The 27,126-nt window shown below is 56.3% G+C and overlaps 1 protein-coding gene across 1 annotated transcript; it reads right to left on the minus strand.

Moving 5' to 3' along the window:
* Window positions 1-221: 221 nt before the first annotated feature.
* On the minus strand, window positions 222-26,964 carry LOC126932562 (uncharacterized). Its single transcript, XM_050751552.1, is given in 17 exon segments — window positions 222-718; window positions 720-768; window positions 909-2,906; window positions 3,849-4,078; window positions 11,786-12,001; window positions 13,679-13,756; window positions 14,301-14,335; window positions 15,020-15,151; window positions 16,015-16,206; window positions 19,077-19,175; window positions 22,637-22,816; window positions 23,864-23,937; window positions 25,215-25,336; window positions 25,429-25,525; window positions 25,825-25,866; window positions 26,103-26,231; window positions 26,778-26,964. Coding segments are annotated over 17 exon segments (3,972 nt in total). The 5' UTR covers window positions 26,929-26,964; the 3' UTR covers window positions 222-570.
* Between the last annotated feature and the right edge of the window lie 162 nt (window positions 26,965-27,126).

Here is a 27,126-nt window from a genome sequence, read left to right on the forward strand (position 1 = left end):
TGCTCAGCGCCCTGGGCTGAGCCTCAGTTGCTGGCCCGGGAAGCCCCACCTTGCGCCCAGCCTATGGTGGGCCGGCTCCAGGCAGGCCCGGTGGGATTCTGTGGAGACCCGCTCCCTGTCCATCTCTATCAACCACCCCCTGCTCCTCCCGGAGCTTCCCCCTCGGAATCCAACTGGAATCTAAGCCCCAAACACCCTCTGTTTTCAGGGTCCTGCTCTCCAGCTGGAAGGGCCAGGGGAGGGCTCTGGGACGGGACAGACTGGGGACTCCCGAGGCAGGGGCATGAATGCCATCCTGGCACTCTAGACTGGGGACTCCTGAGGCAGGGCATGAATGCCATCTGGTCACTCTTCATCTCTTTCCAGGGACCAAGGTCCCCATGGACGCTGGCTGGGCACTGAGCCTGGTGTGGTGTGGCACTGCCAGGGCTGTCTCTCCCCTGGGGCTTTCCCACCGCTGGTCTTGCTCCGAGGGAGGCAGAGGCCAGGTGGACGTCCCGCCTGAGGACGGTGGCCAGCAACCCCTCTGCTGTTGCCTCGCCTGTGGCCACATCAGGCTCTCCCCGTCTCTCAAGCCTCCAGGCCTCTGCTCTGGGGTGCACAGAAGTGGGCAGAGGCTGTCACAGCGTGCACAGGGCAAGATGGTGCAGGGGCTGTGGGTGGCAGGGAGGGCATGATTCTGGCCACCCCATGTGGAGGAGGCTGGATGTGTGGAGGTCCCAGGTCTGAGTTGACTCAGGACCCCAGAGAGGGCATCCAACTGGGCTGCTTGGGATGTCTCTTCCTAGGGGCTTGTCATGGAGCAGGAGCTGGGGTGGCTTTCACTCCATCCACTCTTGAGCCAAGACCCACAAGCGTCTGGCTGGGGCAGGGCCAGACCTGCAGATGTGGTGGCCTTGGCCACAGGCAGTGCCCTGACTCACCTTGAAGCCTGGCACCTTCCCTCCTCCATCTCTGAGGGGCAGCCTTCTCTGGTGGCCATGGCCTCCACTCCTCCTTCTCTGGTGGCCATGGCCTCCACTCCTCCTTCTCTGGTGGCCACAGCCTCCCCTCTTCCTTCTCTGGTGGCCACGGCCTCCTCTCCTCCTTCTCTGGTGGCCATGGCCTCCACTCCTCTTCTCTGGCAGCCATGGCCTCCGCTCCTCCTTCTCTGGTGGCCACGGCCTCCACTCCTCCCTCTCTGGAGGCCATGGCATCCCCTTCATTTTCTTTGGCAGTCATGGCCTCCACTCCTCTGTCTCTGAGGAGCCAGCCCCATTCTCTGGTGGCCACGGCCTCTCCTCCTCTTTCTCTGGTGGCCATGGCCTCCGCTCCTCCTTCTCTGGCTGCCGTGGTCTCTACTCCTCCTTCTCTGGCTGCCATGGCCTCTCCTCCTCCTTCTTTGGTGGCTATGGCCTCCACTCCTCCTTCTCTAGCTGCCACGGCCTCCCCTCTTCCTTCTCTGGTGGCCACGGACTCTCCTCCTCTTTCTCTGGTGGCCACGGCCTTTACTCCTCCTTCTCTGGCTGCTATGGTCTCTCCTCCTCCTTCTCTGGTGGCCATGGTCTCCGCTCCTCCTTCTCTGGTGGCCATGGCCTCCGCTCCTCCTTCTCTGGCTGCCACGGCCTCCCCTCTCCCTTCTCTGGTGGCCATGGCCTCTCCTCCTCTTTCTCTGGTGGCCACGGCCTCTGCTTCTCTTTCTCTGGCTACTATGGTCTCTGCTCCTCCTTCTCTGGCTGCCACGGCCTCCGCTCCTCCTTCTCTGGCTGACATGGTCTCTGCTGCTCCTTCTCTGGTGGCCATGTCCTCAGCTCCTCCTTCTCTGGCTGCCACGGCCTCCTCTCTTCCTTCTTTGGTGGCCATGACCTCTCCTCCTCTTTCTCTCATGGCCACAGCCTCTGCCCCTCCTTCTGTGGCTGCCATAGTCTCTCCTCCTCCTTCTCTGGCTGCCACAGCCTCTGCTCCTCCTTCTCTGGCTGCCACGGCCTCCTCTCTTCCTTCTCTGGCTGCCACGGCCTCCTCTCTTCCTTCTCTGGTGACCACGGCCTCTCCTCCTCTTTCTCTGGTGGCCATGGCCTCTGCTCCTCCTTCTCTGGTGGCCACGGCCTTCGCTCCTCCTTCTCTGGTGGCCATGGTCTCTCCTCCTCCTCCTCTGGTGGCCACGGCCTCCACTCCTCCTTCTCTGGCTGCCATGGCCTCAGCTCCTCCTTCTCTGGCTGCCACGGCCTCCCCTCTTCCTTCTTTGGTGGCCACGGCCTCTCCTCCTCTTTCTCTGGTGGCCACAGCCTCTGCTCCTCCTTCTCTAGCTGCCATGGTCTCTCCTCCTCCTTTGGTGGCCACGGCCTCCGCTCCTCCTTCTCTGGCTGCCACGGCCTCCACTCCTCCTTCTCTGGCTGCCATGGTCTCTCCTCCTCCTTTGGTGGCCATGGCCTCTGCTCCTCCTCCTCTGGCTGCCATGGCCTCCGCTCCTCCTTCTCTGGCTGCCATGGCCTCCACTCCTCCTTCTCTGGCTGCCATGGCCTCCGCTCCTCTTTCTCTGGCTGCCACAGCCTCCGCTCCTCCTTCTCTGGTGGCCATGGCCTCCGCTCCTCCTTCTCTGGCTGCCATGGCCTCCACTTCTCCTTCTCTGGCTGCCATGGTCTCTCCTCCTCCTTTGGTGGCCACAGCCTCCCCTTTTCTTTCTCTGTCAGTCCCAGCCTCCACTCCTCTGTCTCTGAAGAGCCAGCCCCCTTCTCTGGCAGCCACGGCCTCCCCTCCTCCTTCTCTGGAGGCCACAACCTCCAATCCTCCGTCTCTGAGGAGCTGGCCCCCTTCTTTGGCAACCTCCACTCCTCTTTCTCTGGTGGCCATGACTTCTGCTTCTCTGTCTCCGAGGAGCCGGACTCCTTCTCTGGCAGCCTCTGCTCCTCCATCTTTGCTCCTGAGGCCTGCAGAGCAAGGGGTGGACACCCAGGCTGAGCTGGTTGGACAGAGCCCTCGCTCATGTCCTATGGGCCCTGTGGACCCTGTGGGCAGCCCTCACCTCGCTGGCACCCCCACCTCAATCCTATACCACCTGTACACAGGGCCCCGGACACCAGGCAACACGGAAGGGCTGGGGGCCACAGAGGTCCGAGCCCTGGGTCCCTCAGACCCAACTCCCAGCCCTCGGGTCCAGCCATCCACCCCACCCTTCCAAGTCCCATCTTGGGATCAGCCCCAGCACCCCCAGTGAGCCAGGCAGAGACTGGGGCCGTCTTGGGGCTGCCCCAGACCCTCACCTCAGGCCTAGCCCTGGAAAGTTTCCTCCCAAACTCAAGGGGTGGAATCACGCCCACTCTTCTCCAGCCCCACCAGGCCCCAGGCAGGTCCCTGCCGGCTCCCAGGTGCACAGTCCCTGCTGCCCCTGGGCCCAGCCGGGGCCTCCTCTGGCCTCTCCATGAGCCCCTCCCAGCCTTGCTCCTGCTCATCTGAGGGTCTCAGCCCCTTCAGTCTTGGCTGTCACCACCATTCCTCCACCCCAACCCTCCTCCTGCTGTCGGCCTCAGGCCCAACGCCCACCTCGGGAGCCCCTTTGACCACCTGGCTCGCTGGTGTCTGAGCCTTGCATTTCCTCCAGGACAGCAGGCTGGCCTGTTGGCCGTGTGAGACATCGTGGGATCGGGTGCCACAGACCCTTAAGGTCAGCTCCGTGGGGCAGGGATGGGGCCTCTCCCTCAGGGTGAGGACCCCTGTGCTGGAAGGAGTAGGGCATGGTGGCGGCTGGGACGCATCGGTGTGACGTGGTGAGTGACCTGGAGTTGGGGCTGACCGCTCAGTCCCTGCAGAGTCAGCAGCCATCAGGGAGGGAAATGGCCCCAGTCTCAGAGCATGGGTCAGGCGTCACTTACGTGTCTTTCCAGGCTGTGCCGGGCCCTGCACAGGGTGGGACAGGGCTTGGTCTTCAGCTACCGAGCTCCTCATTCCCATGGCAGGGAGTTCCTCTTCGGGGCTACACTGGGGGCCGCAGGGCAGGCCTCGGGCCTCCCCCTGCTCCCCTGGTGGAGGTGCTTTAGGGCCCTCCTCATCCACGTGCTCTGAGGCTCTGCCCCTGTCCCCAAGGCCAGGCTCCATGTCCCTCCTGAAACACAAGCCAGGAGGTTAATGGAACAAAGTGGACTCTCGCCTGAGCAGAGGGAAGCCCCTGAGGCCCTGCTGGGGTGGGGACCCCAGAACCTCAGCTCACCAGACCGTTGGGCTGCAGGAGGGCAGAGCCCCTGGGTCTCTGCAGTGATGGGGACAGGTGTGGGCTGCCCAGCTCAGCCCCTCCATTCCCAAGCACAGCAAGCCCCAGACGGGGGAGGCAGGGCCTGTCCCAGGTTCCTCGGAGGTTTGCATCTCCATTGACAGGGATTCAGCAATATGTGTGCTTAAATATAATCTAATGAGCTCTGTTTTTCAACCAGCAAACTGGGTGGATTTCTGAGTGGGTGGCGGCTGACACAGTCACACTCCTCTCTTCCACCCTATCCAGTGCTGTGTCCTGGCCTTCCCTCCTGCCCTGACCTCGGCAGCCACAGCGCTTTCTGCTTCCCTCATGCCCCACTCTGTTGCTGGACGTCCAGGAGTTTATTTTTCAGCAGGTCGGCTACAAGGTGGCCTGCGGTGCTCTTCGAGGGGCCCCAGCATCACCGCAAGCTCCAGGGCAGCTGTCCTCTGCAGGCGGGGCCAGGGCAGCTGGGGGACAAGGCTGGCTCCCTAGCATCCTCCCGGAGGAAGCGTCCAGGAGAGAAAGGGCCTAATGGTGGTCACAGCCCGAATTCCCACATTGAACAGGGAGTGGGGGATGGGGGCATGGAAGGAACCCAACCCTCAGAGACAGAACCCCCTGGGCATCAGCTCAGGGACAGGGTGCTCCCGGGGGCAACCAATGTTCTGCCTAACACACATCAGAAAATGTGATCAAGGATGCAGGAGAGGCCACAGAAGTCAGTGCCCTGAGGACAGTCACAACCCCTTGCTGAGATTCAAGTCAAATCGCAGACCCAGAACCTAGAGATTGAAAGAGAGGGAGAGCACAAGTCCACTGGAAAGGGAGAATATGTATCCCACGGAGAGAGAGAACACGCGTCCTATGGAGAGACACATCCCATGGAGAGGGAGAGCACATGTCCCACCGAGGGGGAGAACATGCATCCCATGGAGAGAGAGAACATGCATCCCATGGAGAGAGAGAACACACATCCCACGGAGAGAGAGAACACGCATCCCACGGAGAGAGAGAACACGCATCCCACGGAGAGAGAGAACACACGCATCCCACGGAGAGAGAGAACACGCATCCCACGGAGAGAGAGAATCCCACGGAGAGAGAGACACGCATCCATCACGGAGAGAACAGAGACGGAATGGAGAGAGCACGCATCCCACGGAGAGAGAGAACACGCATCCCACGGAGAGAGAGAACACGGAGATCCACACGGACGAGAGGGAGAACACGCATCCCATGGACAGAGAGAACACGCATCCCACGGAGAGAGAGAACATGCATCCCATGGGGAGGGAGAGCACATGTCCCACGGAGAGGGAGAACACGCATCCCATGGAGAGAGAGAACACGCATCCCACGGAGAGAGAGAACACGCATCCCATGGAGAGAGAGAACACGCATCCCATGGGGAGGGAGAACACGTGGCCCATGGAGAGGGAGAACATGCATCCCATGGAGAGAGAACATGCGGCCCCCATGGAGCGAGAGAACACGGAGAGAGAGACGCATCCCACACAGCCGACGGAGAGAGAGAGGGAGAACATGCATCCCATGGAGAGAGAACCCGGCCCATGGAGACAGAGAACACGCGGCTCCCATGTGCTTCCCTCCCCCGCCATGAGCAGGCTTTGTGGGGCAGGGAACCCCTGCAGTGCCCTGAGGCAGCGTCCTGGCCCGTGTTCTCTGGGTGCCTGGACCGATACTGGACTTTCCTCCAGTTCTGGAAAGCAGCCGTGGCATGACTTCTTGAGTAGCTAGCCGGACTCTAGCTGAGGTTCCCAGGGCTGCGTGATAAGAGCTATCGTAGGAAAGGCCAAGTGGGCGCCCCTGGCCCGGTGGATCTCCTGCTAAGTCAGTGATTCGACAACAGCATCACATCTCAGGGGAACACCAGGGATTAGCTCCCCCTTCAAAGCCTTGAGGGATGCAGGCACGGAGACCCTAACCAATCCCCATTCAACGTCCTAAGCTCGCCCCTGTCTGGACTGGATCCAGCCACTACCAATTTAACCAAGCGGGAGCCCAGTGCTAGCTGTCCTGCTGGGTGGGATGCCTTCACTGGGTCAGATGAACACGGTCTCGCATTCGTGGCTTGAAGCCACTGCCTCAGCAAACACATCCTTTTCTCTAACATCAGGGAAGGTTGTCAGAGGCAGCATACTGCACAAGGGACAGATCTCAGTGCACAGACACAGGCCTTCCCCAGGCTGAGTTGGTTCTGTTCTGTCATGAGGGAGTCTAGAACATGTGGAGTATTTGCACGTTCTGCAGAGTATCACATTGGCCCACGATCTTGATAACTCTGTGTTCATCAGACTTGCTAGTAAGAAGCAGGAAGTACTCTGGATGCATTGGAAAAGGCCCCCTAGAAGGTGAGGAGATAAACCCCACATAGAGCCAGGGGTGGCCACGTCAGTGCAGTTGCACCCCAGGGCTCCAGTGCTTGTTGGGATATTCCCTCTGGAGTAACCAATGCCGTGACTGTGCTGTCTGCTCCCCTTCCCCTGAGAAAGGAACACAATGCTTGGTGAATCGATTTGGGCTTTGAAGGCAGCACAGGTCACACTTGGGCAGGCTTCTAGGACCTACTTGTCAAACGCTGCCAGAGGCTAGTAGCTTTCTAGCACTGGGCCCAGTGCTAGAAAGGAGTCTGCAGCAGCTCTAGGCTGCAGTAAAAGTAACCTTGCAGTTTGGGCCCTATGACCTGGAAGATCTCACGGTGGACAGTGACGCCACCAGGAGCCTCAGGCAAGTCCCACCTGGAGAGTCACAGAGCAGCTCCCTGAGGCTCTTGAGGAAGGCTGTGTGTGGCCAGTAGCCTAGCTGCATGGCCAGGGTTTGGAAGAGCAGGATTGAAAGATCTGGAAAAGAAAGCCTGGAGAAAAGAATGGACCTATGGGAGAGGGTGCAATGTGTGCCAACAGAGGTACAATCTACCAAGTTAACATGATGGCTCAGCCAACGGGGGCCTGTCCTTGGCCACTCCAGTTCCTGAGCAATGGGCTTGCAAACCGAATATCCAAGACAGAGAATGGGGGCTTTGCCCGGGGGAGAAGCAGGGGTTCCCTCTCACCAAAGTGGCTCCAGCTCCTTCTGCTGCCTGTCTGCCCTGCCTGTGGGACTGGCACTGAGCCCCTGGCACAGTGCTAAGCCTGGGAAACACAGAGAAGACCAACCACCCATTGGATGGAAGTTGATGGCATCAGATCTCTTCCACCGGGAGAAGGTAAAACACATTTCATCCTGTCAGGGATTGACATAAAGTCCAGGTGTGAGTTTTTCTTTCTCACCCTCAGGGCCTCTGCCAGCACCACTGAGGCCTCACAGAGTGGCAGACCAGCTGGCCAACATGGGAGCCTGTGTGTCATCATCGAGGCTTCTGGGGAGACCTCTGGGAGTGCTTATTCATGGTGGAAGGCAAAGCAGGAGCAGGCGCATCACGTGGTGAGAGCAAACAAAAGGGCGGGAAGTGCCAGGCCCTTTTAAACAACCAGCCCTCCATGAGCTACCAGCACGAGAACCCACTTGTTACTGTAGGAGGCCACCAAACCATTCATGAAGGATCTGGCCCCAAGACCCAAACACCTCCTACGAGGCCCACCTCCAATGCCGGAGATCATATTTCAACCTGAGATTTGGAGGGGACAAATATCCCAACCATATCAGGGGGCACTCATGTAAGTGGCAGAGGAAAGAGAAGAATTCTGGGTCCATCCCCAGGGATAACTGCAACAAGGTGGGTACAGTCAGAGGTTTTTATTAACTATCCTCGTATAAGTTTTTCCAGGAGGATATGAAACCATGGAATGCTGATGAAGGTGTGGCTGCATTGCTGTAGGGAGCACCTGAGCGGCCTGGGGGATGGACTGGAATGGGTGCCGTGGTGTCCTACCAGATACCTTTCTCCACACTGGTGCCTGTGTCCTACACCTGCTGGGAGTGTTTGCTGCTAAGTGCTCAGAATCAGAGCTGCTGACTTCTCCAGACCCATGCCTTTGGCCAGTAGGGGCTTCCACATCCCCAAAGCCATGCCCCATGTACTCCCATGTCTGATGGGAGTACAAATTGCTGATGCCTTTTCATCCAGGCAAGTTCACCTCTGTGGCCCAATTTGTGCTCCAGACATTTTCCATGGGGGCAGTCTCTCAAGACTTACAATCAACCACTTACATCTCCAACTCTACTTTTAAGAAATATGAGCTAAGATACCCTGACATTTTGACATCCTTATTTTTTCAACTAAGTTGACAGTTAACCAATATCTCTACTCTCCCCACAAAGCAAAAGGATGGCTTAGAGGACTTTCACTCCAATCTCCTACTTGCTATTTAGATTTTTGAGATGTGTCATATTTTTAGTTTTGTTCTAATATTCTCCAGATTAGCCATTATCATTAGGTTTTTTATACAATCAATGTTTAATTATTGTGTTACATTTTTGCTAGTTTATTTGAAAATCACTGTTTTTGCACTTCAGCTCTTCCTCCTAGACTTGATGTACATATTTCTGGAAATCAGCCTTAAGTTGTTTTATACAAGTGCTACTAGTGGTCAACTCTCTAACCCTTTGCTTGCCTGAAACAACCTGACTATGAGAGAGTTTATCTGGGTATAGAATTAGAGTCTGCCAGTTAAGAAGACATTACATTGTCTTCTACCTTACCCTTAGGATGTCTACTTTAACATAATTGTTCCTTTCAGTGGAATATTCTTTCCTCTCTAGTTGCTTTTAGACTTTTCTCAGGTAAGTCTAGGTATAGATTTAGTGTTGTGGGAAGTCAGGGACCCTGAACAGAGGGACTGGCTGGAGCCGCAGCAGAGGAACATAAATTGTGAAGATTTCATTTTAATACGGACATTTATCAGTTCCCAAATAATACTTTTATAATTTCTTATGCCTGTCTTTACTTTAATCTCTTAATCCTGTTATCTTCATAAGCTGAGGATGTATGTCAGCTCAGGACCACTGTGATAATTGTGTTAACTGTACAAATTGATTGTAAAACATGTGTGTTTGAACAATATGAAATCAGTGCACCTTGAAAAAGAACAGAATAACAGCGATTTTTATGGAAGGAGGGAAGACAACCATAAGGTCTGACTGCCTGCGGGGTTGGGCAAAACGAGCCACATTTTTCTTTTTGCAGAGAGCCTATCACCAGACGTGCAAGTAGAAGAGATATCGCTAAATTCTTTTCCTAGCAAGGAATATTAATATTAAGACCCTGGGGAAGGAATGCATTCCTGGGGGAAGGTCTATAAATAAATGGCCACTCTGGGAATGTCTGTCTTACGTAGTTAAGATAAGCACTGAGATATGCCCTGGTCTCCTGCAGTACCCTCAGGCTTACTAGGGTGGGGGAAAAACTCTGCCTTGGTAAATTTGTGGTCAGACTGGTTCTCTGCTCTCAAACCCTGTTTTCTGTTGTTTAAGATGTTTATCAAGACAATACATGCACCGCTGAACACAGACTCTTATCAGTAGTCCTGCTTTTGCCCTTTGCCCTGTGATCTTTGTTAGACCCTTGTCAGTGGTTCTGCTTTTGCCCTTTGCCTTGCGATCTTTGTTAGACCCTTATTAGTAGTTCTGCTTTTTGCCCTTTGAAGCATGTGATCTTTGTACCTACTCCCTGTTCTTACCCCCCTTCCCCTTTTGAAACCCTTAATAAAAACTTGCTGGTCTGAGACTCAGGTGGGCATCACAGTCCTGCTGATACGTGATGTCACCCCCGGCGGCCCAGCTGTAAAATTCCTCTCTTTGCACTGTCTCTCTTTATTTCTCAGCCAGCCAACACTTAAGGAAAATAGAAAGAACCTACATTGAAATATTGGGGGTGGGTTCCCCCAGTAATTTAGGTTTGGTTATCTGGCTTAAACCTTGCTGGGGGCTCATGCCTTTCATTGGTTTTGGAAAATTCTCACTTATTATCTCCTTGAGTTTTGTTTTCCCCTCGTGATCTCTGTTCTCCCTTTTTGCCAGTCCTGTTGGAAATTTCTAACTTCTTCTGGAAGGTCACTCAGACCTTTTGATTCTATTCTCCATGCCCTCTTTGAAAACCGTTCTTTCACATCTTTTTATCTTCTGGTAAAATACGTGCAAAAGCTTTCCCAAGATCCATCTTCTAATCCGAGAAATATCTATTCTCTTATTTCTAAATGCTGTGTAACACAGTGAATGCAATTAAAATATCAATGACTATGTTTTTGTTTCTACAGATTCCTTTTTTTTTTTTTTTTTTTTTTTTTTTTTGTGAGACAGAGTATCACTGTGTCACCCAGACTGGAGTACAGTGGTGTGATCTCAGCTCACTGTAACCTCCACCTCCCAGGTTCAAGTGATTCTCGTGCCACAAAGGCATGTGCCACCATGCCTGGCTAATTTTTGTATTTTCAATAGAGATGGGGTTTCACCATGTTGGCCAGGCTGATCTTGAACTCCTGGCCTCAAGTGATCCAGCTGCCTTGGCCTCCAAAAGTGCTGGGATTACAGGCGAGATACAGATTATTTTTCTCCTCAAATTTACCCTAAGTATGTCTCATTCTTTTTCTGTTCTCAGTCCTATGTTTCATGTCTTTAAATTTTGCAACTGATTTTTATAGATTCTCTGAAACTCACAGGGGCTGACCTTCTCTTTACTTTGTCTGAGGGCCCCCCATGCATGACGAATTGTTTCCTCATTTTCAAAATGACTTTGCGGGTGGGGAGCCAGATGACCCTCTGTTAGGTGAGGACGTAACTGTCTTGAGAGGCTTCATATTTTCCTCTACCCTGTGCCTCCCGCTGCCACGGGGGAGCTTGTTCTGTTCACATCAGTTACATGGTTCGGAGGATCCCGGGCCCTGCACATTCTCTAAATTCAAACCTGCATGACGGCAGAGTCATTCGCACAGCTTCTCAGGGGAACATCGTTTTTCTCCCAAAGATGCATCAGATCGAGTCTCTCCGAGGCCCGTGGCCAGTGACGCCCTGCACCTCCTGCACCTGAGAGCTCACGGTGGCACTGCATGCAGAGGTCTCGGGGCCGTCCCTGCTTGTGGGGCCCTGGCTCCCTCTCCTTTCCAAACGCCATCTTTAAATCATACATTCTTTACTATTAAGACTGGCTTTCTCCTTCCTGCAGACCAGGACAGCTCTGGTGTGACCTCAGTACTGGTTTAGAGGTGCCCTGGGGGACACTCCCTACATTCCCACCAGCTCAGTGATGCCTCCGAGGGACACTGCCTGTGCATCCTTCCGACTCCACGGGCAAGGTGGCATGCAGCCCCTCAGGTTATACCCCTGCCTTGTGACCAGAAGAGGCCACCCCTACACTTGCCCTCAAGCGTTAGTGCATTCTTGCTGGAAATCCACACATGTACCTCTCAGTCACATTCTGTCCAGCCATGCAGGCCCCGAGCTCCCAAAAGACCCAGACCTGCTTCTTTGGTCCCCTTTGGGTCTCTGGCCCTTGGTGGGTGCACGCACATATATTCAGTGAGACAGGGTCTGAGCCAACCCACAGGGGCTGCTGAACGTGCCCACCTCAGGGCCAAGGGCCACGTGGCTCTCTCCAGAGGACAGAGTCAGGTGGTCACGTACCTGTACTTCTTGGCAGGACTCTGTCTGTGGCAGATGGGCTTGTCGTCCCGGAGAGGAGAGAGGCTCTGGCTGTGTCCTCCCCAGCAGACTGTGGCAGAGTCTGTCTTGAGGGTCTCTCCCTCCACTCCTGGACAAGGCACCTTCTCCTTTGGAACAGCTACATCTGTCATGGTTCTCATATCCCCATTGTCAGGCCCGGGTGCCTCTGGCTCCTGCCTGCAGTAAAAGAGAGCTGAAACTCTGGCTGAGAGGGGCCCACCATCCCGCCCCTCACAGGCCCCAGGGGCCTGGTATGCATCAGTCACACAGGCATGCTTGGAAGTCCCTGAAGCCTTGGCAAGGCCACAAGCAGCCCCCAGCCACAGACACCCCCTCGCCTGAGCATCTGTCTCTGGGGAAATGGGGGGTCCCTGAAGCCTTGGCAAGGCCACAAGCAGCCCCCAGCCACAGACACCCCCTCGCCTGAGCATCTGTCTCTGGGGAAATGGGGGGTCCCTGAAGCCTTGGCAAGGCCACAAGCAGCCCCAGCCACAGACACCCCCTCGCCTGAGCATCTGTCTCTGGGGAAATGGGGGGTCTTTGTCAGAAAGCGGAAGGAGAAGGGACCAGTGGGCGGCCTGGAGGCCTGAGGCCTGGCCTAGGGTCTCAGCTCCCTCATGGACTTATGTGATCTGCCCTCCCCGGGCACCTCTGCAGCGTCCCTGAGCAGGTCTGCAGGGACAACCCAGGAGGAGGATATCACCTCCCCACAACCCCCCAGCGCCATCTCCCCCAGGGCCCTCTCCCCTCCAGGCGGTCAGCACTGACCACTGCCTGTTTTGTGGGGGGGAGTTAGACGTGGGTGCTGCAGAGAGAACAGGCTGTTTGACTAAGATCCCATCCCTCTCTCCCTGGACACGTGTTCTCAGAGACCACGGCCCCAGGGAGTGCGTGGCCACAGGGACCAGGTGCCAGGCCTCAGACCACGGCCCCAGGGAGTGCGTGGCCACAGGGACCAGGTGCCAGGCCTCAGACCACGGCCCCAGGGAGTGCGTGGCCACAGGGACCGGGTGCCAGGCCTCAGAACACGGCCCCAGGGAGTGCGTGGCCACAGGGACCGGGTGCCAGGCCTCAGACCACGGCCCCAGGGAGTGCGTGGCCACAGGGACCGGGTGCCAGGCCTCAGACCACGGCCCCAGGGAGTGCGTGGCCACAGGGACCGGGTGCCAGGCCTCAGACCACGGCCCCAGGGAGTGCGTGGCCACAGGGACCGGGTGCCAGGCCTCAGAACACGGCCCCAGGGAGTGCGTGGCCACAGGGACCGGGTGCCAGGCCTCAGAACACGGCCCCAGGGAGCGCGTGGCCACAGGGACCGGGTGCCAGGCCTCAGACCACGGCCCCAGGGAGCGCGTGGCCACAGGGACCGGGTGCCAGGCCTCAGACCACGGCCCCAGGGAGCGCGTGGCCACAGGGACCGGGTGCCAGGCCTCAGACCACGGCCCCAGGGAGCGCGTGGCCACAGGGACCGGGTGCCAGGCCTCAGACCACGGCCCCAGGGAGTGCGTGGCCACAGGGACCAGGTGCCAGGCCTCAGAACACGGCCCCAGGGAGTGCGTGGCCACAGGGACCAGGTGCCAGGCCTCAGAACACGGCCCCAGGGAGTGCGTGGCCACAGGGACCAGGTGCCAGGCCGAACCACATGGGTCCCAGGGGAGGCCTCAGCCCATCGCCCTGACCTGCAAATCCAGGCCTGACCCCAGCCTTGCCCTGTGGGGAGGAGGCCCAGGGCAGAGCCCATCGCCACAGATGTGGCCCTCGGGACCCACAGCATCCATCCCCTTCTTGGCAAAATCGCCCACCCAATTAAAGCTGGCTGGGGTGGCTGTGCCTCCTCCAGGCTCCCCGAACACTCACCACCCACGAGACCAGACAGGGACACACCTGTCTTCAGTGTCCTGACAGCGATACAGCAGTAGGTACGGGGTCTCAGACCTGCGAGAGGAGCAGGGACAGGACCCATCGTGCCTGAGTGGAGTCCTGCCCACCAGGCACGCGGCCGCGTCTGTCCCACACAGCGGCAAACCCAGGCTCAGCAGCCTCGGCTTCCCGGGTCTCTGGCCAGACTCACCGTTTCCTGGGTGGTCTTCCTATTCCTGAGCCCCGCTGTATGGGCATCACACCTCCCCTCCCTGGACGGTGGCAGACGACACACAGGGGATGATCCCCACTCTCGCCCCTGCCCGTGGGGCCCTTGCCACACAGATAAGAGGGAGCAGAAGGCACAGACCTTCCTCCCACAGGGGTGTGGTGTGAGCTCGGGGTGGGGGTACAGCCCTGTGAGGGGTCTGGGTCCAGGCCATGGGTCAAACCTGACCCCACGACAGTAACCCTCTCAGGGAAGGGTGCCCCGCCTGTCCCACTCCCTCCCCGGGTGAAAGGTCAGCTGCGCTCAGCGGGCGCCGCCTCCACAACAGGGCCCTGGGGTCATCACGCAGGACAGGGTCCCACCCCACCCCAGGAGGGCCCAGCAGCCTACCTGAACGTGTGGTGCAGAGGAAATTCCGGCCCCACCTAGAGTGGGAAGGTGGGGCCTTGAGGATGCTGCCCTGCCACCCATCCCCACGCCCTCCCACCTCAGCCTGGCCCTCAGCGGGGTCACCCTGAGAGTCACTGCCCTCCACTCGGACATGCCCTTCACTGGTCCGACCACCTTTACCTGCCCACTGCAATGCTCGCTAGCGTCCCTGGTGGCCACGCTGCCCTCCTGCCACAGTGGCCTGCAGCAGCCCTCCCAGCCTGCCCTCCCCAGGGCCACCACCCTCTCCGGCTTCCTTCCCCCCTCCCACCCTCCTCCTGTCTCAGCCTCCTCCCGCCTCACCCACCCCTGCACCCGCATCTCCTCTCCCCATTCAGCTTCACTGTGTCCAACAGCCCTCACCCGTGTTCTTGTCTCTGCAATAGCTTTTTTTGTGCTGTTAAAATTCTCCTTTCTTATTATACTTTCTTTTTAAACAAAGGCACACATTACTTTCAGAAATTAAGAAACCATAACATTTTGCTACAGAAGTTAAACCTGAGGGGAGAAAAAGGTTCCCAGAACTTCCGATAACAATAGTGAAGCGACATTAAGCACCAGCTCAGGGGTCCCTTTGTTTCCTTATTACAGACAGCACACCGGAGGCCCCAGAGAACCGCTGGCTCCCTAAACATGCCCGTTGGTGGCCGACCCCGGGGCGCAGGACGGGTGGGACTCACACAGTGCACCTGCTGGTCATTGAAGCGGAACCACTCCGCCCTGCCAGGGGGCTGGGCCAGGGCTGTGTAGTGGCCCCCGCTGCAGTCTCCCGAGTGGCAGCACATGGCGTAGAGGTGGTAGACCCTCTGCTCCTGTAGGGCGATTGGGGCTTCAGAGGGTGGGGGTGTGCGTGGGCGGGCGTGTGTGGGACTGAGTTCCAGGGCAATGGGGGAGGCCCTGCTAGCTGTGACTGTGCTCTGGGGGCAGGAGTATGGACCCCACCCTGCCACCCCTCAGTGTCACAGCTGCAGGCCAGCCTCGGGGCCCAGAGCTCAGCTTCCAAGAGCAACGGGGCTGTACAGGACCAGAGTCTGCCTCCCAGCTGGGGTGGGCTGGGGCACAGCTCCCTCCACCACTCCCTAGCTCTGAAAACCTAAAGCTCCGGGTTTTCCCTGGAAAGTGCCATCCCACACCTGGCTTCCCGTCCCCTCAGGAGGCCATGGGAATCCCCGGCCCCCATCTGAGAATGAAGCACTTCCTGGCTTGCTTACACAGCCACTCTGGGGAAAGCCCAAACATTGCGCCTCAGCCTGCACTGGCTCCGGGTCAGCTTGGAAGGAACTGAGCATCTCAAGGGGCTCATGGAGAGGACATCCTCCATGAAGGCCTGTCCTGAAAGCCCAGCACGCAGGCCGCCCCGCCAACGGGCAGCTGCCCCGCACACCTCCTGCCCCCAGCTGCCGGGGCTCCCTCCCAAGCCCTTTGGACCCCATCACTGCCCCGCCTTCCATCACGTGATGTGGGCAGCTCTTCTTAATCACACCGGCAGACAGGTTTCCCATAGCCAGGATGGCCTCCGCCCCCCGGCGCCAGCCCACCCTGCCTGTCCTGCGGTTGTTCCTGTCATGAAGGGACAGGCAGGCAGGACACGCTGGCCGGAAATGTGACTGTCCCTGCAGGCTGCGGGCATGATGCCCCACACTGCGGCTCCCCCTCTCCAAGACTGGGCACTCACCGGGTTGGGGGTGAGTGTGCCACTGTGGGAAGCTTTACACTTAGGCAACGTCAGTTCTCTGGGGCTGGTGTGCAGTTTCAGCACCTGGGCAATGTTGATAGGCTTCTGAATTTTGTGAAACCTCCCGTTTTCAAATGTCAGCTCCCTGACTTGCAGAATCAGGACCTTCGGGAGCCGCAGGAAGCGTGTCTCCTAAGGAAGGAGAGAGGTGGGGGCAGGGAGTTGCACACCCCACTGGCTCTGGAAGAGCCTTCCAGCCACCTACCCCAGCTGCCTCCCACATTTCCTCAGTCAAGGTTCATCTGCACTGCTTCTGGTTTAAAAAGCACAGAGAATATCACAAAACATGACCATCTACCTCCCAGTTCTGTGGTGCCTGCTTTAAGTGGGCAGTCTTGAAGCCCAGGGCCCTGGGAAGGCGGACGACTGTAGCCCGTGCCTGTGTGTCCAGGGACAGCCTTGTCTGCAGCACAACCCTGCCTTGAGCCTTTAGTGGGAAGGTCAAGCTGATAAGACTAGGAGTGAGCAAGGACCAGGGGGCAGCTTCCTGGTCATTGTCAAGCTCCATGGACATGAGTGGGCACTTGGCACTTGCTGAAGATTCCTGTCTGTGCTCTAAGGGAGAAGAATGTCTTTTGGGAAAGTTTGACAATTGGAAGCAACCCACCTCCAGACGACCAGGACAGAAGCCGGACACCATACCCACCTCCAGACGACCAGGACAGAAGCCGGACACCATACCCACCTCCAGACGACCAGGACAGAAGCCGGACACCACAGACCCCCCCATTTACTGGAAGGATCAAGACTTAGCACCTGTGTGGAAAACAGTCTGCACCAAAGGAGGTTCTACAGGGTGAAAAGAATCCAAACAAAGATTGCAGGAAGAAAGAACAACCAAAATGGCAAATGAGCAAATAAAGATAAATGCTAGCTGTAGAGAGCAATAGAAATGCCTTGCGCATGTAAAATAAATAGAGCCCACAATAAGGACACGCAGTGCCATGGAAATGGAGAGAGGTGAATACAAAGTTCCTGCACCGTTGGAGAAGTGGCAAAAGAACCAGCCAACATCAGCCCACGGAGCTGAAACAGCAGGACACAAACACGCAGGTCGACACCACACAAACACGCAGGTCGACACCACACAAACACGCAGGTCGACACCGCACAAACACGCAGGTCGACACCGCACAAACACGCAGGTCGACACCGCACAAACACGCAGGTCGACACAGATGGGGATGGTGTCCAGCTTTTGTCCTGGTCTTCTGGATAATGAAATAATCCAAACCATTCTTTGACATGGAGGATGCCAGAAAGGAGAGAAGCTCACAAGGCAGGCGGGGCACACAGAAGGTGCTTCGTGAGACGGCAGATTTAACACAGGCATAAGGAAGGTAGAAGTCACATCGCTAACTCAGTGACACACATGGTCAGAGGTCATTTTGAAAGTCAAGGGCATGCAGTTTAGAGGAAGCGTACACTAGAATCCAATCCACTAGAATCCAGAAAGGTCAAAAGTGACAGGATAGAAAAAGACAGACCAGGGAAACCACAACCGAAAGAAGGCCGCGGCAGGTCTGCTAAGATCAGACTAAGAAGATTTTAAGGCAAAAGCTTAGCCAAAAGTAGACATTTCGAAATATTAAATAGGTCAATTTCCCGGGAAGACAACAATTCTAAATGTCTATCCACCCAATAACATAGCTTCAAAAATGTGTACAGCAAAAATGGACAGAGGCACAAGGGCCTCTGTGCTGATCCACAGTTCTACTGGGACGACTTCACGTAACTTTCTGCATAACTGAAAGAACAACAGAGCAAAATAAATCCATAAGGTGACGGCCACACACTGAGCAAGCTTGCCCCAAAGGATGCAGAGGACGGTACACCCCAAGACGGCAGGAGTTTTTCCTTTGCACGTGAAACGACTGTGAAAGCTGACCGTAGCCGTGTGCGCGTCTCTCACAGGTCTCGACAAGTTTTTAAAAAATGGCCATCGGTCAGTTTTTTTCTGAGTACGATTTTTTCACATTTGTGCCCAAAGAGTCCAGAATTATTTTTTTCTGGCACACTGTCAGAAACCTACACCAAACAGATAATTAGAAGATTCCCACATGTTTGGAAAGAAGCAAATATATATCTAAATAACCCACAAGTCAAAGATAACATGTAATAGAAATATTTTGAAGTGAACAGTTATGAAAATCTTATAAATCAAACCTTGAGGGAAGCAGCTGAAGCCATGACGAGAAGAAATAAGAGGCTTGAATAGCAGTAGGACATATATATATATATACGGGCATCCTTCCATACACACACAGGTACATAGTTATTTATCAGAAAGTTAGATCTGGCACTAACAGTCAGCAAAACCTTCCCACGAAGACAACAGACAACCCCGAGACCCAGGAGGCCTCCTTTGCAAAGTTTAGCAATAACTAAAGGAAGAAATGACTCTAATTTTATACCTATTATTTCAAAAAATAGAAAAGGGATATTTCTCAAGTCATTTTCTCAGGCTGGGATACGCACTTGGAAAAGCTGTTCTTGTTTTATCCTCCATCCCACAGACACGCGGGTCCTTTAGGTTTTCTGCTCTCTGAGTCTGTCTCCTAACCCGGGTCCTGATGCTCTCCCTTTTTCTCCTTCTCTCCCTCCTCTCCTGCCTTCCTTCCCCACTCTCTGTCCTTTTCCCCTCACTTCCCTTTTTCCTCCTTCTCTGTTTCTGTCCCTCCTTCCCTTCCTTCTTCCTCTTTCCCTCCACTTTCCTCCCTTCTTGTCTCTTTCCCTCCTGCCTCTTTTTCTCCCTTCGTCCTTCCATCCTTCCCTCCCTCTCTCTTACCTCCTTCCCTCCCCTCTTTTCCTCTCCATTCCACAAATACTTAAGAAGCCTTGTTACCCTGTCTTAAGTTCTGTGCACCTGCTGACCCCTGCCCCTGGGAAGCTCTTTTGAGCCAGAGGGACAACAGTGTCTGCATTGTCCCCAGAGGTTCCCGTCCCTCTGATGTCCCGCTCCCACACCACAGTGAGGGAAGCAGCCCAGACTGGGCCCCTACCTCAGAGGCGGGGGTCTTGGCATTACAGGGCTCACAGAAGAACCGATTGTCTTCATCATCAAATTTCTGGATTAGAGAGAAACTCAGCACCTCTGTGTCCTATAGAAGAAGAAATGAAGAGGCTGAGTCTCTGGGGAATCTGCCATAACACAGGTGGACGCCCAGGTCCCCAGACCCTTTCCTCCCTCTTCTTTTCCACTGCCTATGTCTTGCTCTAGGGTAGATTTCAGGCTACAGCCAAGACAGGGACTTGGCAGGACCTGCCTTCCTCCCAGGCTGGTGGATGCTGGGAGGGCAGGGACACTGGGCTTGGCTCAGTGGGGGCCTCCCCAGTCCTCTCTGGAGCCCCCTCCCCAGCGATGGGTGGATCCCGGTACCCTGCCCTGCCCATCAAATGCCTGCAACTGCATGCAGGCCTGTGCAGATCCAGAGTCCAAAGTGTGGGGCTGGAACAAGGCTGCCTCTGCGGTCCTGGAGGTGAGACCTGCGGCTGTGTCCAAGGTTCAGTCACCCACACCCTGAGCCACCTCCCACTGGCATTTGGTCAGAGTTTCAAAGACTGTTCCAGGGTTCTGGGACTGAGAAGAACCGTTTGAGCGTTCTGGGACTGAGAAGAAACCTGCTCAGCAGGGGGAAGGGAGGGCCTCAGCCCAGGCAGGGCCTGGGAGGTGGGGTCACCAGACCCCTGTGGGTGGCAAGCCACCCAGGTGCCGAGGCAAGGGATCGAGGGCACGAGCTGTTCCAGTGTAATAAAATATATAAAATAAGAATAGTCATACTAGATATAGATAATAGATATGATTATATGTGAATATCATTAATCATAAGTTTGCAGCAATTACTCTTTACTCCAATATTATAATAATCTTTGCTCACAATTATAACCTAGGAAAAACCAGGCCATACAGAGATAGGAGCTGAGGGAACATAGTGAGAAATAACCAGAAGACAGGAGTGTGAGCCTTCTGTTATGACTGGGCAGGGCCACCAGAGTGCTCCTTGGTCTAGCGGTAACGCCAGCGTCTCGGAAGACATCCGTTGCCAAGTGGACCATGGTCTACGGTAGCATCAGTGTCAAGGGAAAATACCCACTGCTTAGCAGACTGAGAAAGGGAGTCTCCCTTTCCCTGGAGGAGTTCAGAGAAGACTCTACTCCTCCACCTCTTGTGGAGGGTCTGACATCAGTCAGGCCCACCTGCAGTTATCTGGAGGCCTAACCATCTCCCTGTGATGCTGTGCTTCAGTGGTCACGCTCCTAGACCGCCTTCATGTTCCATCCTGTACGCCCAGCTCTGCCGTTGAGATAACAGTAGCAAATTAGTGAAAGTACTAAGAGTCTCTGATATGCAGAAATAATGGCGTAAGCTGTCTCTCTCTTTCTCCTCTCTTTCTCTCTGCCTCGGCTGCCAGGCAGGGAAGGGCCCCCTGTCCAGTGGACACATGACCCACGTGACCTTACCTATCATTGGAGATGGCTCTCACTCCTTACCCTGCCCCTTTGTCTTGTATCCAGTAAATATCAGAGCGGCCTCGCATTCAGGGCCATTATCGGTCTCCGCTCTTGGTGATAGTGGTCCCCTGGGCCCAGCTGTCTTTTTTGTCTTGCGTCTTTATTCCTACAATCTCTCGTCTCCACACACGGGGAGAAAATCCCTCCAACCCTGTGGGGCTGGACCCTACAGACCCGTATCCCACTGCCCACGCCAGCCCTTCTCTGGGCAGGGAGTACAACATGATCTTACTTTTACATTGTCAAATATATCAATTGATGCTATTGCTTTTGTTAATGCTCTTTTCCCATTCTGAGAACAAGTATATTTTCATTGCTTCTCTCCTGTTAACTTTCTTTGTGATTTCTTCCCTTCTTTGCATATCTATCTCATACTTTAATCCAGCTGGATTTCCTTTTGATACATGGTGTGAAGTGAGCATCTAACTTAGTTTTTCTCCAAGTAATAAATGACTGTCCCAATGTTGTTTATTGAATATGCTACCTTTTGCTAATGATTACACTTCCTCCTTTATGACAGAATAGGGAAAATGGTAACAAAGAGTCATTTTCCATGTTATAAAGAAGTATCTGATAAATCCATAGGAAAAATGGGTAACTTGATGAAATATGGGACAGGAACAATGTAGTTGTGAAATAAGAAATAAAAGCAGCTAATGAACATTGTTTGACCTGACGATGCCTGGGAGAAATTCTAGCTCCAACACGAGTCCACATTGAGAGCTTCTGGGAGAACGGGAGAGCGGAAAGCATCCAGAGGCCAACTGCCCTCCCAGACACCTCACCGCAGAATCTGCCCTGGGTGACTGTTTGGAACTCTGGAGTCTATCAAAGGTTTGCAACTTCCAGGGGAAGGCTCAGATGGAAATTATGGTTAATTTCGAACAACTCCAGCTCTTAGCCAGTAGCAGCTACCCATCCCTCATCCTCAGCCCTGGGGCAGCAAGTGTGCCTGTGCTCCTCTAGAGCAACCTGGAGCTTGCCGGACACAGGGTGGGCAGTAAGGGCCCTGTCCTCCAAACTTGAAGGATCATCCATTGCTGTTCATTCTGATCAAGGAGGTGCAAACAGAAAAGTATGTGGCCACTGTGGTTGCACTTCTCCCCCTTCTTGCAAGCCCCTCCCCAACTGGTTGAAGTGACTTTTGGGGGATTTAAAGGGCCAGCTCTTCCCCCTTTCATTTTCCTCTTTTTCCCCTTTTGGGAGCCAGATATTAAAGATCAGGGCATTGAAAAACAACTGCATGTAAGAGGAAAACTAGAAAGTGAGTGTGCATGGGAAAGGCGCAGGCTCTGGACAGACCTGAAGTTTACACCTCAGGCTGTTCCTCAGCACAGAGACAGACTGCAAAAAAAAAAAAATAAACAAAAACAATAAGAAAAACAGCAAGCCTGGTTGAAGGAGGAGAATCTAACTTCCAGAATTACTACATTATTAGATTCAAATGTCCAGTTTTCAACAACAACAAAATCACAACGCATACAAATAAACAGAAAACTATGGCCTATTCAAAGCGAAAAAAATCAACAGAAGCTGTCCCTGCCAAAGACCTGATGACAGATCTACCAGATAAATACTTTAAAACTCTATCTTAAAGACGCTGAAAGAACTAAAGGAAGAGTGGACACCTGACCCATATGACCTTACCTATCATTGGAGATGGCTCACACCCCTTACCCTGCCCCACCCCCACCCCACACCCCACATAGAGGCCATTTTCCTCTGTGACTCTTGGCTCCCCGGCACTTGCCAGCTCCCTTGCCTGGCCATTGTTACCAGAGGGCAGGGGCCAGTGGCCCTCAACATCTAGATGAGCCCCATGAACGCACTCACCAGCCTAGGTATCAGTCACAACCAGACAACCAGGGCTGGCATTGCCATGCGAGAGGCCAAGATCTGGGCATCTCTACATCAACGTGCCTGGAACAGAGCCTGGCACAGACAGGGGCTCCAGACAGGTGGGTGGGCCAAAAGAATGAATGCATGATGGGCCCTTAGCCCTGGCATTTCAGGAACACTACCTTGCAGGGCGACCTTGGGACCACAGTACCTGGGAAACTCCACTAGACGGATTGGCTGGCTTGCCAGGTTTCTGCCCAGCCCCCTCCAAGCCACAGAGCTGGGTGTGGGAAGCCAGGGGCAGGATCAGCATCCTGCCTCCCGATGGGATGTGCTCCTCGTGGCCACACACCAAGCACTGGATGATTTTTTCCACCTCACTCTGGAACACCTGTGTGAGAGGATGGGGCAAGCTGGGCGGGACCACAGGTCTGGACAGGCCCTGCCAGTCAGGAGTGCTGTCCTGGAAACACCCTCTGGCACCTGGCCCCATTTTCAGGGTAGCAGGCCACACAAAACCTTCCCTATCCTCAGGCCCCCTTGACACTGCCCATCTGTGCTGTCACAAGCTTTGGTCCTTCTGTCTTATGAACACACTGCTTGGTCCAATCACAAGGAGCCTTGAGTTAAATGGGAACATACCACAGGAGTCCCAAGGAAGGGGTCAAAGCCTGGGCACTGCCCGTGTGCCAAGGCACAGGACTTCTGTCCCATCAGGGAGCCTAGAGGTCACATTGTCCCCAGCCCAGAGCAGGGGCTTGGGAAATGCAGCCTGGAGGCAAGGACTGGGCAAGGAGTGGGCAGGGAGAGCCCTGCCTGGGTTTGCCCCCATGGGGATGGACTAAGGTGGCTGCCTCAGGACGGGCTTCAGGGGCACGGCCCTGGGCTTGGCCATGGTTGGCGAGGAGAGCTGCTGATCCAGCTATGGTTGGTGCACAGGTTTCTGATCAGGGAGGCGATGCTACCTCCAGGGAATACACCCTGTTTGTCCCTATGGGGCCTGCTCTCTGCAGCTGCCACCTGTGTGCCTGGTCCTCAGTGGGGTGGCCTGGGGCAAGTTTTGTCCTCCCTGTGGCCACTAGAAAAAAATGGTGATGGTGGCACCTGCCTGCAGTGCTAGGATCCAGTGAGCCCAGGGCCCAGGGCCTGAGCAGCACCAGCCCCACTGAGTAAGCCTTGCGATGGGAGAGGCCCTGCTCCTGCTGATTTAATACCAACATGCTCATGGCCTCAGCAGGGAGGGCGAGGGGCCTGAGTGAATGCTCCTGAGAGCGTCTCAGGTCTCTCCTGGCTGTGATCTGCACTCCAAGGCAGACACCTGTGGCCCTGGTGCCCTCTTGGCTGTGATCTGGCCAGCGGCCCTCCGAATCTCTCCCTACCCTGCCCACTGCATCCCCTGGCAGGTGTCCAGCTGCCGCCCTCCCTCCCCACTGCCTACCTCCTGCAATTCATCCCGGCCCAGGTGCTGGAGCAGAAGCAGAAACACCTCAGCCACGTCCTGCTGGACGCAGCCTGCAGAGCAGAGACAGAGCCAGGTCAGCGCAGCTGCTTCCCCCCACCCCAGAGCCTTCTGTGGCCCAGCCCCTCCCCTCACAGCTACCTCCTCTGCTGGCTGTACCCTGGAACCCACCCCGGACCCCATGTCCTCTCCTTTTTTGGTCCTGGTTCTATCACACGCATCTTTGCAAGCATCTGCCAGGCTGCCTGGCCGGGGGCCTATTAAGAGCAAGTGCCTCTGCTGGGATTCACCAAGCTGTCTCCTGGTCCTCCCCTCCGTCTCTGGCCCTCCCCTCCTGCTCTGACCCTCCCCTCTTCTCTGGCCCTCCCCTCTTGCTCTGACCCTCCCCTCCTGCTCTGACCCTCCCCTCCTGCTCTGGCCCTTCCCTCCTGCTCTGGCCCTTCCCTCCTGACCAGGGGACCCCAGGTCAAGCTCCAGTATTTGTTCACTCCTTTGTCCATTCACTGATTCACTCATTCCTTCAGCAAATAGGCCCTGAGCCAACTTCAGGAGTGGCACTGGGCACTCAGAGAGCAACAGGGACAGCCTGGCTGGGCAGTGGAGCACCCTCAGGCCCAGCCTCTAAGTCAGCCCTGGAATGACAGGCTGACTGCCCAGCTGTCCATGGGGCCTGGGGTGGGGCCCAGCTATAGCCTGGCCACTGGCCCTTCCCTCTGACCCACCCTCTAGAGTGTGGACATTTCTCCTTGGCAGAGTCTCTAAACCCAGCCTGGCACTAGGTGGACGTCCCTCCTGCTGACGGAGCGAGTGTCCCTTAGCCCTACCCCCAGTCTCCTGACAACACCCCCCACACTTGGCAATTGCTGCCACCATCAGCTCATGGACCGCAGTGTCCCAGCCCCGGGTGACTGAGAGGGCTCCTATTCTCTGGACACTCCCGGCAGCGTCTTCCTTGGGCCAGCACATACTTGGATTACATTGGTGACTCCCTGAGGTCCCGCTTCCTCCCCTCCCAATGGTGCGAAGCCCCAGGATGCTTCTTGGGCAGGTGAGTCACAGACTCTATGCTGAGGTGTCCAGGAAAGGGGCCCGCCCCACCCATGGGTCAGCCTCTCTGCTCCTGACTGTCCCCTGGAACCCGCCCCATGCAGGCCTCTGGCCATCTTGCAACCGCCTTCTCCCAACTTTCGCTGAACGCTGCTCCCCAGTGGCACCAGGTCAGGGGTGGTGCAGACCCCTCAGGGGGACACACAGCCCTTCATGGGATCTCAGGGTCTGGGCTCCACCTCTGCCTGGTGCCCTGTCCCTGTGCCTCCCAACGTCCACTCACTGTGCAGACCCAGGCAGGTGGTGAGGGCACTCGTTGGCACAGGTCCACACCGCCTCTGCAGCCGCCTGAAGATCTCGCCAAGAGCCTGCTCGGGCTCGGAGGTCCAAGGCTTCTCCTGGATCCTGTGGCCACAGGGGAAGCCTGGGTCCTTACCTCGTCCGCAGGGGCCTGCCGGGACCTGGCCCAGAGGCCCTCAGGCCACCCAGCCTCTCACCTGTCTCGGAATTCAGGCGTCAGAAAGAGACACTGCAGGAGGGCGTTGAGGTAGCAGGTGAGGCCTTGATTGATGAGACCCGCAAAGGGGGCTCCACCTAGGATGACCGTGGCCAAAGCCTTCTGAACTCACAGGCTCTCCCCCAAGAACTGGAGGCGCCCCCAGTCTCAGAGAGGGGGCCTCTGACTTCCTTCCTTTTCACACTGGGCTGGACACAAGCCTGGGAGCTCCCCACTCACCAGGCAGAGGGGTCCAAGGGGGCCTAGGGCCTTTGCCCTCTGTCCTTTCCTTGTCCACTGCCCACAGTGGCAGCAGCCTCCTTCAACACACTTCAGGGCCAGCACCATCCCAGAGGGCTCTCCCTGGGGCCCCTGCCCAGAGACCCAGGAGTCCTACCTGGAGCCTCCTGGCTGCACTCGGTCTCCGCATCTGTCCAGCCTGTGGTGACAAAATGCTTCAGTGCCCACAGGGGCCCCGAACAGTACAGCGCAACTGCTTTCGCCTTTTGCAGAACCTGCCGCAGCGGCTCCATTCCAGATATGCTTGCCCAGAGGGTGCTGCTGCCGCAGGCCATTGAGGGAAGTCCTGTCTGGGTGGCAGGTGCTGGGAGAGAAGCTCTGGGTTCCCTGGAGCTCAGCATCCACCCCGGGCCCATGCTGGAGGTGTGGACTTACCACGACCGTCTCTGTGGGTCACGGCATCACGGCCCCGGCGGCCACGGCGAGGCTTCCTGCCCGAGGCAGCACCTGCAGCGTGCCGGTCAGCAAATACGTTTGCCTCACGGTTTCCACACCAGCATGTCCCTGCGGCGGCCGGGGAGACAGGACTCAGGGCTCTGTGCTGACTCCAGGCTGGTGTGTCCCATGGACGGGTGTGACTGCTCTGAGCCCAGCACATGTGAAAGGCACCCCAGGAAACTGAGGAGGAACTGGGGCCACGGGCAGCAGTGACGCTCACACCACCAGGTCACCACACGAGAGCCCCAGGCAGCTGCAGCGTCCCGGAGGCGCTGGAGCACGGGCAGCCCGGCCCTCCCCAAGGGAAAGTTAATGTTCCTTTGGTTTAAGGAGAAAGTGTCAGTGGAGACCTTGCTCTCCACACAAGACCCCTCCAGGCACAGGCGGTGCCCCCTCCCCCACCACACGCACAGTGCAGCCTCCTGTCTGCAGCCTCCCGGCCGGGCTGCACACCCCGGCCTCCTGGAGCCACTCTCTGTGCCGGCTGGGACACAGGTGCCAGAGCAGCAGAGAGGCCGGGCCACGGGAAAGTGAGGCAGCACGCTGCAGGCCAGCGCAGCTCCCACGCTGCGAACCAAAGACACCGTAAGGGGAAAAGGGCAGGGATTCTACCCGGCGAACGAAAGCGATTCATGGCACGGAGTCCAGAGGCCCTCACCCATCTGCAGGCATGTTCCCTGTGCGGCAGGACAAAGTCTCGCCCTGGCTGCCTTCTCTGGGCCACTGGGGTGGGGGCCAAGGAAGGATGGGCGTGGGGCTCCATGTTTGTGCTGGGGCAAGTTTCAGTTTCCTTCTCCTCTGCAGAACGTTTCTGAGAACTCCCCGCCCTCTCCTTCCTGTGTGGGTGCTGGAGGGGGAAGGGGGACTGGGAAATCCTGGGGGGTGAGGAAGGGGCCCCAAAGGGGAAGCCCGGTGCCCTTTCCCCTGGCCCCCTCTGGGCACTGCCCCTGCCCTGCATGGC

The sequence above is a fragment of the Macaca thibetana genome, chromosome 12, assembly GCF_024542745.1.
Source record: "Macaca thibetana thibetana isolate TM-01 chromosome 12, ASM2454274v1, whole genome shotgun sequence".
In the NCBI taxonomy this organism is placed as follows: Eukaryota; Metazoa; Chordata; class Mammalia; order Primates; family Cercopithecidae; genus Macaca; species Macaca thibetana.